This window comes from Fundulus heteroclitus, unplaced genomic scaffold (genome assembly GCF_011125445.2).
Source record: "Fundulus heteroclitus isolate FHET01 unplaced genomic scaffold, MU-UCD_Fhet_4.1 scaffold_42, whole genome shotgun sequence".
NCBI classification, from domain to species: Eukaryota; Metazoa; Chordata; class Actinopteri; order Cyprinodontiformes; family Fundulidae; genus Fundulus; species Fundulus heteroclitus.
In genome coordinates this window covers 2,451,304-2,467,171 of record NW_023396835.1, presented here as the reverse complement: position 1 = coordinate 2,467,171, position 15,868 = coordinate 2,451,304, and the positions used below count along the sequence as shown (strand labels likewise).

The window sequence follows — 15,868 nt, the reverse complement described above, 5'->3', positions numbered from 1 at the left end:
CGTAGTCTGCATCATAATCTATGTCATAATCAGTAGGTGGAACATTATCTGTAGTACTAATGTTAAATTCTGCACACAATGATTCTAATTTATACCCTTTCCATTTTTCTAAGTATTGATGAGAGTTTCTTGAACCATATAAGAGTCTACAACTCAAACCACACATAGGTAATTTAAAGAATGACACTGCGTCTTCTCTTGAAGTGAACTCACCATTGCTACATTTTTACGCTGCACTACTGCACATTCTTTTGACCTGTATTTTTTCTGGAATAACCATAGGTACTGCTCCCGGAGCAACAGTACAGACTAAGCAATCATTTTTAGTTAACTCCCTAACAGTATACCATGATGTTGTATACCATGTATTATGTAAGGCTCTTTGCCATAAAGGATCTCCCCTTGGTCTGATTCCGTGCCATTTAATATCCTGTAGTTTATTTATTGCTCTTGGTATAGCTACTTTTGGATTGCGTTTTTCATAAAATTGATCTAAACCTTCAGAGATATCCTTACATCCTTCTTTTTCAGAGCATCCATACTGTTTTGGATCCGGTTCTGTGAAATCTAATATTAGGTTTTTGTCCTGGTTTTGACGTTGCCTCAACCCGAGAAGGTACTGTTGTAATTAATCTTGTTAATGAAGGTTTAGTACTTTTTAAAACTTCCTTTGTGGATTTAACTGTACTTGAAACTACTGCTGTTTTGGGTTCTACTGCAGTTGAAACTATTGTCCGTGGATTTGCTTTAGTCGTGGCGGTTGTTGGAGGTTCGGTTATGCTATTTTCAGGTCGAGGCACCGTAGGTTTTGCATTTTCTAAATTGCTATCAACCTCTGTTGGTAGCACTTCCTTTTTATTTGTATATACCTGTGTAGTTTTATCGTTATTGTTTGAACTTTGTATTGTGCTAGTCAAGATTGTAGATGCTGATGTAACTGTTAATGTCTTAACTGTTAAGGTTGTCGGTTTATTTGGTCCTGATGTGGTGATTGAAGTAGGTACAGTCACATGTGCACTTGGGACAGTAATTTCTTCACTTCTACAGTAGTTGTAGAAGCCATAGTTGTTGGGGGGAAACAAATGATTTCTTTTGGTAAAGCCTCTTTTTCGGTAGGTTCCATAATATAGATGAATCAACTTTTCCACTTGAAGTGATGTCTTCAAATTTCAACTCGTATGTTTTGTCAATACGGAAGGCTATAACATCTGCTTCAATAATCCATCCACAATTTGTAATCTTAACAGTCATTTTACAATTAATGTTTTCTTGATTTATACTAGATAATTGATGGCTCACATTAGCATGCGAATTACACATCCTTCGTCTGTCACCCTTTTGCAACAATCCAGAGATAATCACGTTTCTTTCAACCAAATCATATTTATCACTGTCTGGTTCAACATGAATCCTAATTTGATCATTAACTATTTGAACTGTAGCAATCATCTCCTTGTCTCCTATTCGCTCTAAATCACCATTTTGTGTACCTCCTTTACCATTACCTGGATTATTTATTGTTAAGTCATATTTGTAATTGTCCTCAGGATCCCAATGGGACTCTATTCTTACTTCTACGCAAAAACCATCGTCCTTAATGTATAAAAGGATTGAACACTGGTCTCCCCCATACACTTTATATTCCTGTTTAACACTTTTTCCGCATAATTTCCTGGTATTGTAATAGACATTTACCTCAAATTCTGTATCTAATTCTGTATGAAATTCTGTATCGGTTACCGTTGCTTTCCATTTGAATTCAGCATGGGTCTGTCTTTTCTTACGCATTCTTTTTGTTTTTACTCTTAAGTGTTCTCTAAGACCTAGATGAGTCGTTAACTTTAGTTCAGCTGGCAAAAACACTGGTGTGTACTTGTTCAAACCCATTAACGTTGTGTTGTACTTATCTTGTTCTACAAAGGTGGATTTCCCTTTATAGACCGAAGTCCCAAAGTTCATGGTTGGACGTCGACTGTCTCGACCCACATTACTTGTTGCTTTTTCTCGTAGTTGAGCTGTCGTTAGCTGATGCTGTGGCGCTGGCTGCAGGCTGTGAGAGTTCATCTCCGGCCTCGCTGTCGTTAGGTTCACCACTTCTGCCAACATCCACAGGTGAAATGTCATTAATACTAGTCTCATTGCTGCAAATCGTCTGTTCACACTTTTCCCAATGTCTGGCTTCACATTGTCTCTTGCGTACACTTTAGTACAATAGAAGATATGAAAGTGAAAAAACCCCGATAATCCTCCCGATAGGAGGCTTTTAACAGAGTTGAAGGGAGGATTTAACCTCGTTTGCCTAAACCTGGAGTACTCAACCAAAAACAGACTGCAGTCAACTCTGTTAAGGCCACATTTTCATCGGAGTTCCACGCATGGAATGATCCGAGAACTGCCTTTTTCTTTTTTCAAGCGCTTACATTAACAGGGCCGCGCCCTAAAGACTCCGACCAACCGAACATTTATAAGATCAATTCTTTCAGAAATGATCTCTTTGATTCTAAAAAGTTATGTATATTAGAAAAACTTCAGCAAAGACCCGTACTGGTCCGATTCATTTCTTATACGCCGTCGCTTCTAACGTCATATTTGACGGGACATCCGATAAAAGCGGCTGGGAGTAACCAATCACTTCTTTAAGTTGTCATGTGTGCCCAACTGTGGAGGAAGCAAATATCATTCCAAATCTTTTGATGTTTAGACAACTTATTTTTCTACGTAGAAAAATACCAAATAGATGTCAAGCCAAAGGAACGACCACTCCCGTCTGTCAATCAATCACAAACAACGCTCTTCCCAATTCAAATTACACAGGCGGCAGATTCATCGCTAACAAGCAGAGAGAGGAGAAGACAGAGCAGCAAAAAATGTATTTTCACTCACCTCTGTCCTCTCTCCTCCACCCCAGCGCGGAGGGGCCAGGTCCGCGCGGGGGAACCCAAGCCGTCTGTCCGGGAAGGCAAAAACTCCCTTTTTTCCTATCACGTCGGGGTCACCAATTTTGTGGGAGAATTACTTAACTATTAACCTTATAAAAAAGAAAGAAAGACTCAGAGAAAATGGCGTTCCTTTGTCTTAACAACGAGAATTCGTCTTTATTATGCCTAGAAACGTACAAACGGGTTTCCGGAGCGAATTCTGACATTCAAATACAATGGTCGTCGTTATAAAGGAACATAATGTGTGTGCGTTAAACACAAGTGTCTGTGTGTCTCCATTGGTGTGTGTGCGTTACACGCTATTGACGTCAATTGGCAACAGGGCTTAAATTCTGGGAAGTGTTTATCACTAAAAGTACAACAACAGAGCGATTAATTCCGCTACTTGACATATTTTGAAACAGATGTTTAAACAGATGTTTCCTCTTTCTCCCATCGGCGAGAGCCAGGGAAAAAGGTCAAAATGACCCGAACTCCCATACCAATAGTGGGCGCGAGGTCCTTCTCCACATTTCTACCCTTTGATTCCTGTCAGGCCCAGCTGGACTTTTTTTTTTTGTTTTGGTCTCCCAGCACAGAGTTCCAGTTTAAGTCCCAGCCACTGAGCTATATAATACACTCAGGGGCGGTTCTAGACTGGGGCCAACAGGGGCCTGTGCCCCTGTAGAACTGTTCCTGGCACCTGTACTAAAGACATGATATTAAATTTCTTAGGAAGATGAATGCTGACAAAGATACCGTGACTGGTCATTTGGATCAGTTGTATTTTTTCCGTTAATGTTTTTACCCAATAACAAAATAATAAAAAAATAAATATAAGAAAAATAGCAATAATTAAAAATTAAGCTGTTTCCCGCAGTATTGAGAAAAGATTAGGGGTCTGCAACCTGCAGTTCCAGAGCCACAATTGGCTCTTTGGCTTACTTAATATATTAAACGATGAAATGTTGACCTGTTAAGTCCCCCCCCCCCCCCCCCACAATCTTTTGTTCTGTGACCCTGTGAAAAAACACTGGCCCCACCCTGGCCCCCCTGCTAAATTTGGTCTAGAACCCCCACTGAATACACTGGAGTGCTTATTTTGCCGAAAAACTGAAGTCACTGGCCGCCATCTTGCTCCTCCCTACTCTCACAGAATCCCATAGGATTTGGTTGCAACAACAAGCAGTTTTCTGGCTGTGTGAAAACGTTTCACAGGTAATTCTACAGTCAGTGGATGTACTAACACTATCAACTACTAGGAAATTAGGTGCTGAAATATTTTACATGTTATTCATATTAAATATATATATAAGTATATATAGGTATGTGTATATGTATATATGTATATATATGTATGCACATATGTTAATATATGTTTTTGTATATTGTTATTTATATATTTATAAATGTTAAACATATATATTTAAATGAATAAAATGCAAAATATTTCAGCACATGACTTTCTCAGTACTTGATAGTTTTAGAACATAACATAAAAGTATATGGCATTTGACATTTTAAAAGTTTTAAGCCCCCCCTGAACATGAGAAAATCCTCGTCATTCGATGCTGTAGCGCACATATTCCCTAGTTACTGGGGGAAAATAGGGAGTACCAATATGGCGGCTGGTGGCTTCAAAGCGACTCGTTCAAACAGACGGTGATTAGCACGCCAGTGTATTATATAGCTCAGTGGTCCCAGCAGAGGTTAATAAACTCCACATGTTTATGTTTGTGATGGTAGGACAGCAAATGCTTTTTTTTTCTGGCTTCTCTCTCAGTCGACCAGTTGATGTCTGGACGTGTTTGCTGGTCATTCTGATTCCCCCACTGCTGCACTTTTCTAACAATGAGCACCGAGGATGCCTTTTTATTACATCCTTCACCATCCTACTGACTGCATTGCCCATTTTCTACTAGTAGTGGACCAATTAGTGATAGTTAGGGGGTACCAACTCCCTTTTTTAGTACCTAGTCTGGGGTGTCTTCATAACACTTATTAGGCCGCCTCGCCATGACAAATTAAACGTGATGGAAAATTGGGCAGAGCCACGTTGAGTCGGGCTGAGCTTGTACTACTGGGAGAGAAGTCGTGGGAAGATACGACCCGAGTCCTCGTCTATCCTTGTTTGACGCAGTTTAACTTTTTTTTAACCCTTTTTATTATTGCTCTAATTGTAGATAAGTTCAGGATAAATGGGCTGTTCAAGTTGAAGAATCTTTATTTTTATCCCACCAGGGGCGACTGGTTTCAGTTTATTAAACAGCATAAGACAACCATCCGATAAAAATCACGAAAACTCATGTCAGAATCTAAGAGCTACAGGAAATAATACGTTTGGTCCTCTCTTTCCCATTTTGAGAAGTGAATAGGAGGAAATTGTGCCATTAAAGGTACATGCCCCTGCAATAATAGATAAATGTGCCCACTGGTAGCTCACCAGGGGGTGACATAACTGTGGAGGGGTCCTAGGTATAGAATAAGAAGCGTTTAAATAGACGTAAAGATCACTCAGGCGTTCTCAGTTGTTGCTTTCGCTCACGTCTCCAAAGCCTTGACCTCCTGTTTGGTGTTTACCATGAACCGTGTGTCAGTAGCTGGGAGCTGTGTTCAGCTTTCACTCTTTCTGTGGAGGTTTTTAATTCATTAGATGGTAAATGACGCAGAAGGTTTTTATCTGTTTTGAACCAGACAGACGCCACCGCCACCAGGCACGTAGAATATTAGTGATGCTGACGACATCTCAGACACAGAGAACGGCAACCTTCTCAGAGTTTTATGGTGATTCTGAAACAGCCTCTTTGGTGTCAGCGATGTGTTCGCTGGGATCTTCGATGCTGTAAAACCTGCAGTCAGGATGAGGAGAAGCTGCGAGGAGGCGCCGTTTCTGCCTGGCTTTCTCGCTCCCTGTCCTCCGAGGCCTCCCACGCGCGCGCTGCTCGCTGTCATGGTGATTCAAGGCTGCCTGGAGGCGGCGGCCAGAAGCAGATCCAGTTAGGAAAAGTTTAACTTGACAGAGATTGACGGCACTTAACTAAAAGCTGGTTTGTCAAAAAAAAAACACACAAAAAAAACACATATATGAATAAAAAATAAAAACTGTCTTTATTACTGTTGGAGCTCATTGAATAAATGCTGTAAATAAACAACAAATAGACACTCTTAGAGCTGTGGGCTATACGGACTTTACATTTTATCACAACATGTTGTGTTACTATCGTGATAACAATAAAGGTGACGACAAAAGACTATTACCAGCTTCTTGTAGTCTTTGTGGCTGTGATTTCATGTCAAATATAGCCCCTTAAATACAAATACTGTCTTTAAAAAAACTGATTTAATTATGCAATAAATATTTAAACAACAGTCAAAATACATTTCATCAGGGCACAAGTGACATAAAGAAATGTGATTTTTATCACTAAACTGCACGCAGGTACGGCATTTATTTATATTTTTTAATTTGTTGCCATTTATTGATGCTCTGAAGAAACCAGCAGGGGAGAAAACAAAATAACAATCCTGACCAAACTGGTGCCAAACCAATGCCAGCTCTTTTTAGCACATTTTGCTCATTCCTCCATGCTGTATCTGCATTTGTGCTCCAGATTAATGATGCACATCACACTGAATGCATTCACATCCAGCAGATGTGACAGCTGAGGACGGACCATTGCCTCTGCAGCGCAGTTTTAGTTGCAGAATGCTCTTCATGGTCCAGGTGTGCTAACGTTTGGCGAGCCCAGCAATTCAATTGAATTAAATTTTATTTATATAGCGCCAATTCACATCATATCATCTCAAGTCTCTTTCCAAAGTCAGACTCCATCAGATCCTCCAGGTTGGTCAGAAAGTTTCCTCTCTAAGGAAACCCAGCAGGTTGCATCAAGTCTCTCCAAGCAGCATTCACTCCTCCTGAAAGAGCGTAGAGCCACAGTGGACAGTCGTCTGCATTGTTGATGGCTTTGCAGCAATCCCTCATACTGAGCATGCATGAAGCGACAGTGGAGAGGAACAATTCCCTTTAACAGGGAGGAGAACCTCCAGCAGAACCAGAACCAGGCTCAGTGTGAACGCTCATGTGCCTCCACCCACTGATGAAGCTCACATTGATCCAGGAGTACTTTTATGTTAGATGGTGATAGTGGATGATCTGTCTCCCCTGGATGATGTCACAGCTAACAGAACACTAGACCAGGTGTACCTTCTATGAAGAGAAAAGAAAGTGAGAACAAAAAGTTAAAAGCAGAAATGACGACAAGCAATGCAAATTGGAGACAGCTTTGTGAATTTGCTCCGGTGTATCGCTGGTCTTCTGTCGGGTGCAGGAAGCTGCATCTGCTGCAGGTTTTCTTGTGTTTATTTCATTAAACAGCTAAAAAAAAAGCCAAAAGCGGGTAAAATTTATGCATCAGCTTAGTGAACTGTTTATGCACCGTGTGTTTCGAAGTAAAAAAGCTCACTAGCCTCCATGTGAATGCCATCATTCAGGTGGCCAGAAGCCCCTGACCAGTTTCTCTGCTCTCTCCTCCCTCAGGCGTGATCATCGTTCCCAGCGCCGGCGTCGGCATCGTGTTGGGCGGCTACATCATCAAGAAGCTGAAGCTGGGGGCGCGGGAGTCGGCCAAGCTGGCCATGATCTGCAGCGGCGTGTCGCTGCTCTGCTTCTCCACGCTCTTCATCGTGGGCTGTGAGAGCATCAACCTGGGAGGAATCAACATCCCCTACACCACCGGGTGAGGAAGGGGGGGGGGGGGGGGGGGTTACTGCTGCAAGTGCCGAGTCATTTTACCGTTTCATGTTGAGTCTGAGTTAAAGACTTCCTCCTTGTTATTGGAGGCTGGAGACAAAGGAGGAAAGAAGTAACAGAAAGCTGAAGTGAGAGGAAGCTCCTTATAAATACACACATGAAGTAAAACAGTCATTATTTCAGTTAGGACCAAGTTCATTGGTTTGGGGTTTAAATATCTTTTACTGACCAGTGTATTTTGTTGGGACAGACAGACACGTCATTTTGAAGAGGAAGGAAAATGATACATGGCTATGGAAATCTGAAAAGTGTGGCGTGCCTCTGTGTTTATCCACCCTAAATCCATACTTAGCAGCCCTACCATTACAGCTGCGTGTATTTTGGTATATGTCTCTACCAGCTTTTCACGTCCAACGATGGACTTCTTGAACATCAAGTCATTTTAACACAGATTCTCAACTTTATTTAGGTTCGGCCTTTGACTAGGCCATTCTAACGTTTTGATCTAAATCCCTCCATTGGGGCGTATGTTTGCTGCCGTCTTCCTGCTGGAGGGTTTCTTCCAGGAGGATCTTCTGTTTAGCTCCATCCATCTTCCTACATGCTCTGACCAGCTGAAGATCCAGGGAGCATGACCCCAACACCATCAGGATTCCCACCATCCAGATTGTTTTGCACAAAGCCCAATAACCCTAAGCTTTCATCCATATTTTTACTTTGTCTTAGCGTAGCTTATGGCAAACACCGTCGTATAGCTGACCTTGAACCTGGCTTTCCTGTTGCCACCTTCCCATAACCGTCAGATTTATGAACTAGTAGTTGTGCTGTGGTCAGATTGTCCCACCTGAGCTATGGATCTCTGCAGCTCCTACAGAGTTATCATGGACTTCTTGGCTGCTCCTCTGATGAATGCTCTCCTTGCAGTCGGTTTAGGTGGACGTCCAGGTCCTGGTAGGCCAGCAGCTGGTCCATCCTCTCTCCACGTTCAGATGACGGATTGAACAGAGCTCTGGGAGATGTTTTCTAACCTAACCCTGCTTTAAACTTCCCCACCGCTCACTGCATTTACACTGAGATTAAATAAAACAAATGGATCTGAAGACATCTGGTCTCACTGGATGTTATTTTGTTGCTGTGATTTAAGTTTCTATACTTTAGCCGTTTTGGCTTTAGACTTTATTGCTATTCAGCTACACAGTTGCACATTCACAGTGTGCATTAGAGTGGGAGTTTGTAGCTAGGTTCTGGATAAAAACATCAGACATGTAAAAGAAAAGCACTATTAGAAACCTTTTATGTTCTGTGTTGCCTTCATCGCTTATTCTCATTGTTACCATTGGGAATAAGCTGAGAGCTGCTGGACACGTCTGTCTGGAAACGACTTTAGGACAGATCTCCATGAACAAACATTTCTTCTGCTTCCTGACATGTTAACACCTTCTTTCTGTTTCCCCCCAGTACACAGAAGCTCTGAAGAGTTTTAGCTAATTCAGTTTTGTTATCAGCTTATCTGTAAATTCAGGGAGTTTGCAGATGAGCGCGGAGATGCTGCATAATGAGTCGGTAAACGGAGGCGTTTGCTGTTTGGACGGAGCGTCTCTCAGGGAGATTACATGACTCACTTGGAGCGAGTCCAAGGACAGCTTGGGACAGACGGTCTCTGGCCTGCTGCCTGGTCTTTTCACGTGTTTCTTCCTCCTTCGTCTGTTACTTCCTTTCTCCATCATTTTATAGATCCTTTACTTTATTTCCCCAGCCTCTTACTGTCTACTTTGTAGTTTGCTGCTTGTTTTTGATGAAATCCGCCCGTCTTGCAGTGACATTCAGGACAGATCGCCCGCTGACACCAAAGTGTCTGCGTGTTTTTCTCGTCGCAGCTCCAGAATCTGGAAAATGTCGCATCCCGGGGTTACTGCTCCTCGCGTCTCCCTGTTAGCAGCTTGGCTCTTTTCTCTGACTGCGCGTGTCGTCCTCTCCACAGACCGACGCTCACCATGACCCAGAGGAACCTCACAGGCGGTTGTAACGTGAACTGCGGCTGTAAGATCCACGAGTACGCGCCGGTCTGCGGCTCCGACGGGATCACCTACTTCAACCCCTGCCTGGCCGGCTGCAGCAGCGTGGCCAACGACAGCACCGGGGTGAGAAGGAGGTTTTACCATCACTGTGTCCGGAACAAACCCTGGAAATACGTTTTAAAAAGGCAAAATCAAAAAGCTATGTGAGAAATATAGCAACATTTTCTTTTAATTCTAGAAATAGCAGTCCCTGTGGCAATTAAACATTTTTATATATCAAAATAATATAAGCATGCACCCCTATTGATATTTGGTGTGTTTTGTAGCCATCAACAAGCTTCTGGCTTCATTCTGACTGGATATTTGATCGCTGGTGGTGGCACTACACTGCAAAAACGGATCTAAAAACAAGTAAAATGTTCTTAAAGTTAGTCTATTCGTCCTTGATTTGAGCCAGTAAATAAGATTATCTGCCAATGGAATGAGTATCTTTGCCCCTAAAATAAGATAATTAGACATCTTGCACTTGAAATAAGATGGAGCTGAATTGTTCCAATTGTAAGTGGAAAAATCTTATTCTATTGGCAAATCATCTTATTTACCTGCTCAAATCAAGGACAAATACACTCATTTAAAGAAAATTTTACTTATTTTTAGTTCTGTTTTTGCAGTGTATTACCAGAGTTTAGGTAAATGGGTTTGTGTTCCTATTATTATTACCTGGTTTAGGCATCAAGAAGGGTCTTACAGAAAACACATTTTAGCCCGATTTGATGCATTTCAATTACCCCAGAGTTTGGATTTTATTGGGCAGCAGCAGCGTGACATACAGAAAACACTCTGAGGGCGGGAACCTGCTGTTTTTAGGACTCTAGGACTCGTCTTTTAAACAGTGGAGACACTGTAGGGACATAAATTATCTCCAATCTCATGTTTTAAACTTTTGGTTTTTAATTCCAGTTGAGCAGAAGCATCAGGATAGTTTTATTTGAAGGTTATTGTGCTAACAGCTCTTATGCTATAACTTTTAAATCCATTGTAGATGGATTTTTTTGTTCTTGCTTATTTTCTGTTTTATAGACCTGTACAGCACATTAGTCACTTTGGTGTGTAAAACACTTCATAAGTTTGATTGATTGATTGATTGATTGATTGAAACTGTGACAAGCTCGACATACGACCTAAAATGTAAAGTAGGAAAGTCTAATCTTAAAAATGTCCATAGCACTACATTAGTGGTAATTGTGCAGCAGAAATTAGAAGGAATGTGCAAAACAGCTCAGCTGATTGTAAAACTTTCTCCTGAAGACATTTGGCTGAATAACGTCTTGGTCAGCACCTTCACCACAGGTTCCAGGCTTCAGTTTCCAGCTCATGGCAGCTTTGGTGGCTGTTGGTTCTGTTCTTGGACCCTAACCCTCCGGCTCATCTCCCTTTGACTGGGGAGCAGCAGTTTGGGTCAGATGGCGTAAAGTTTGACCAAACCAGGCGTCCCAGCAGGACTTTGATTCCAAAGACACTCACTGCCTCCTCAAGGCCACAACCCTGTTTTTAATACGCCGACTACGCTTAAAACTTGAGTCTGCAACCCAAACACTTCTGCCAAGAAGGCTGAAATATCCAGGCTGGTTTATGTCAGAAGATTTTTGATGGCGACAAATAGATTAAATTAATGGTGAAACTTGCTTTGTCGCCTTTTAATTAGTTATTAGTGGAGTTGTGTTTGTATATTTCAATTCAATTCAATTTTATTTATATAGCGCCAAATCATGAAACATGTCATCTCAAGGCACTTTACAAAATCAAGTTCAATCATATTATACAGATTGGGTCAGATTATACAGATTGGTCAAAAATGTCCTATATAAGGAAACCAGTTGATTGCATCAAAGTCACGACAAGCAGCAGTCACTCCTGGAGAACCGTAGAGCCACAGGGAGAGTCGTCTGCATTGTACATGGCTTTGCTGCAATCCCTCATACTGAGCAAGCATGAAGTGACAGTGGGAAGAAAAACTCCCCATTAAAGGGAAGGAAAACCTCCGGCAGAACCGGGCTCAGTATGAACGGTCATCTGCCTCGACCGACTGGGGTTAAAGAAGACAGAGCAGAGACACAACAAGAAAGACAAACAAGCACAGAAGCTCACATTGATCGAGTAATCTGTTCTACATTAGATGGTAGTAGCGGGTGAGCCGTCTTCTCTGGATGATGTCAGCCAGGATGAATAAATTTGACTCTTTGTGGATCAGAGAAAATCCACAATAACTTTAAAACTGTGCACCAGAGTTATAGGTTTTAAAAATAACTGGATATGAATGTTGTCCAATGTGTCCACAGCTCTTTAGACTCGGGCTGCTTTTGGACTCATTCACTAAGCTTCTACGCGTGTCCTTTGTCGTTTAGATCCGAAACTACTCGGACTGCGCCTGCGTCCAGAGCCGGCAGGTCATAACGCCGTCGTCTGGCGGTCAGGGCAGCAACCAGCTGCAACTCGTCATCGTCAAAACCTACCTGAACGAGAACGGCTACGCCGTGTCAGGGAAGTGCGACCGCACCTGCAACACCCTCATCCCGTTCCTCATCTTCCTCTTCATCGTGACGCTCATCACCGCCTGCGCCCAGCCCTCGGCCATCATCGTCACCCTGAGGTAACGGCTTCTCCTTCCCTTTGTCGTCTCTGTTAAATCATTTTAAAAAGCTTTTGAGATGGTTGTTGAGGTAGAAACTAGAGTTTTATTGATAGAAAAATTATAAAAAGAGCAGCTTTACAACATTCTTACAAACGGTCATGAGCCATAAATGGGCTACATAATTAGCGTTAGCAGTTATAGACGAAAGGTAAGATGTTGTCCAGAACACGTATCAAAAATCTGTTTTCTCCGTGATGTTGTGAACGTATTCAGGTGATTCAGAGGTCAAACTGAACAGAAAGTGTCTCTGTATGCTGACGAGGTCTTACTTTTAGTTTCAGATCCTTCCGTTTCTTTATCTTCCTCATTTTTATTACTTTCTCACTGTGTCTACTTTTTATGTTTTGAACTAAACTCACACAACTAAACTCGTTGGGCTGTCGTAATTCAGTCACAATTCATTCTTCTACAAAGTTTTTATATTAATTTCAATGAATAGCTATTTTAATCCCCGTATCATATTGTATCTTATATTCTAAGATCTGTTTTTTTAACTCTGGAAAAAAGAATCTTAAATCCATTTACTGTAAATCACAGCTTTCTGCGCGTTTCATGCTGCAAACTTGGTTTGACTTGCGTTAAGCGCCTCGAGAGCGGCCGACGCTCTGGTAGAGATGGAAATTCTGAATTTTTGCAACTGGACGTGAGGCGTCAACCAATCAGTGAGACTCACTCTGCTGTGTGACGGAGTAAGAATTTGCAGAGTGACATATCGTTGGTGTTTATTTCTGCTTTTTTAGGTGATTAGCTAGCTGTTTACAGAGCATTGCACTCATTGTTATAAGTGGAAAGTTAACTGGAAGGAAAAAGTGTGGTAGAAAAAGATGCACAAGTAGGAGGGATTGTGAAGCAAAGCTGCTACTTGTTTCTTTCCTCAACTTGTTTCTTTCCTGGGCAGAAATTTTGCAGATTTCTGCCCAGGTCCCCCTTGAAAATGAGATCCAGATCTCAACGGGGTTTACCTGGTTAAATAAAGGAAATAAAAAATAAAAAAAATTTACATGTGTGTGTGTTTGTGTCGCAGGTCTGTTGCAGAGCAGGAACGGCCATTCGCTTTGGGAATGCAGTTTGTTCTCCTCAGGACTCTAGGTGAGAAGAAACAGATTTTGCTCAGATTTTATTATTTTTGGTTGAGTTTAGTTGGGTTCTGTCTCCCTTTTTCACATCAGCACACTTATTTTCCCCTTCCTCTCTCTTTTCTCTTCCTGCCAGCCTACATCCCGACACCCATCTACTTTGGCGCGGTCATCGACACCACCTGCATGCTGTGGCAGCAGGACTGCGGCGTGCACGGCTCCTGCTGGGAGTACGACGTCACCTCGCTGCGCTTCGTCTACTTCGGCCTGGCCGCCAGCCTCAAGTTCCTGGGCTTCTTCTTCATCTTCCTCACCTGGTACTCCATCAAGTACAAGGAGGAGCGAGTGGAGCGTTGGCTCAAACGCCACCTGTCGCCCGTCGACACCGTGGGGAGCCTCGTGTGCCACCCGGGTGGTCACAAGGGCCACGCCCGCACCCGCTCCTGCCCTGTCAACATCCCCCGAACCGACCCCGCCGCGCCGCACGCCAACGGCCCCCTGCGTGCCGGCGTCCTCAACCGAGGCGTCAGCACGCAGAGTTGCCCTGGCAATGAGCTGAAAGCAATAACTCCTCCCCCGCCGCCGGCAGGTTCGCCTGCAGCGGCAGTCGCCCCCGCCCCCGCTCCAGCCCGCTCGCTGGAACACGTTTCAGTCCGAGTTTAAATCCCTGAAATTGATCCCAGAACGTTTTCTGGCTGCTGACACCCCCCCCCAGTCTGGGTCAGAACCCATCCAACGGAGGCCCAGATCCAGATTTAATCAAATGTCGGAGAGATTTTTAGTGACCAAGGGGCTTAGAGAGCTTTTTCTGCTAGTAAAAAAAAAAAAAAGGAGAAATGTGCTTGAAAGCAGTTTTGTTTGTGAGGCAGCAGCTGGTGCAGCAGACAGAGAAGCGCTCAGAGTGGCGGTTCACTCCTCATAAATCCCACCCACACCCCTGGCTACACGTGCCTTCTGTCACTTCAGTCCTCACATGTACAGAACAACCAGAAATCATCCCGACAGACTGTAGGACTCTACGGATACCTCAGCTTTCTCCTCACATCTGTCTGCTTCTTCTTCCTCTCCGTTTGCTGTTTTTTTCTGTTTTTTTTTTGTTCTTCGCCGTCACGCAAGCGATGTTTGTCTCCGTCAGAAAAAAGACAAAAAAAAAAGAAAAAAAAAACTCCTGGAAATGTGATACAGGATGATTCAGTGTTAGGAACTGGAAACCGATGGTATGGTGCTATGTGAAAACAGTGTTTAGTCCCATTTTTTTGTTTTTTAAGTTTTAAACAGTTTAAATGCAGCCAAAGGGGGTCAGCGTGCCGAGCAGCAGGACGCGTTCCTGTCCGGTCTGAGGCCTTCTGCTGCTCCTGGCACAGCGCCACACGCAGGATCCCCCATAGAGGCGCGTTTGTTCCTGCGCCTGCCAGCTCCATACAGCGCATCCATACATCTCAGCGGCGTCCCGCAGCCCAATAAGCAGCTTTGCCAGAACAGGATCGGCGTTTGTCCTCCTGACCTCGTCACTGGTGGACGTAGCCACCTGCAATCTTTTGAGTAAAAAAAAAACGAAGAAGAAACGTGGAAGAAAATTGCTGAGATACTTCTGACAAAACAAAAACACGTACTAAAGAACAAACAGCTGACCTTAGAGGTCCTCTTTATCTCCTCTTTATCAGCTGTGAGAGGAATGCGGTGTCTTTCTCTCCCTCTATCATGTGGGCTCACTGTTCAAACTCAGACTTATGGGTCTCCAATGACCTTTCTTCTCAGAACAATAGGATAAAAATGATCTGTCTCGCGCATCGGTACAACTGTTCACAATAGTTTTCACACAGAATGAATAAAAAAAAAGGTTAAAAAAATAAAACTAGACTTCTATTGTGAAGCCGAAGACGTTTCGCTTCCCAGCGTTTCGCTTCCCAGCTAACTTTCACAAGTGGAGCAGTACTGCTTTCGCCATAGTGCTCCGCTTGATTTCTGAATGTGAATAGTTTTATTATGATTCATGTGATGAATATCTCAAATGATATGGACACTACAATGGGAAAGTAGGAGAGGAAAGGAAGAACAAGAAAAAAATTAAAAGGTGAAAGAAAGAGGAGATAAAAGGAAGAGAATGATAAAACAATTATTGGAAAAAAAACATGTACTTCGTTTAATTGAAAATCTGCAGTTCCTATATTGTCCACGAGGGGCGCTGTGTTTTAATCAGCAGATGGTAGCACTAAGCTTCAGATGTGGAAAATTGATTTAAAAAAACTCTGAGGTTATTCATAAAACATTATGTAAAAGTGAAATTCATTTAATATAAAAATCAACAACAAGTCCACTTTTATTAGTTCTATTTAATCTTGCAATGAGTTTACTCGTGTGGCCCTCCTGAGATCAGATTAAGCTGAATGCGGCCCCTAAACCAAAATGAG

The 15,868-nt window shown here is 42.7% G+C and overlaps 1 protein-coding gene across 1 annotated transcript in view; it reads left to right on the top strand.

The window, feature by feature from the left end:
* LOC105918432 (solute carrier organic anion transporter family member 5A1) overlaps window positions 1-15,307 on the top strand; it is a 47,676-nt gene extending 32,369 nt beyond the window's left edge. The window contains exons 5-9 of the mRNA XM_012853512.3: window positions 7,459-7,657; window positions 9,653-9,812; window positions 12,095-12,339; window positions 13,406-13,470; window positions 13,594-15,307. Coding sequence (XP_012708966.2) covers window positions 7,459-7,657; window positions 9,653-9,812; window positions 12,095-12,339; window positions 13,406-13,470; window positions 13,594-14,120 — 1,196 coding nt within the window. The 3' untranslated portion in view covers window positions 14,121-15,307. The remainder of the gene's footprint in view (window positions 1-7,458; window positions 7,658-9,652; window positions 9,813-12,094; window positions 12,340-13,405; window positions 13,471-13,593) is intronic.
* Window positions 15,308-15,868: the final 561 nt, after the last annotated feature.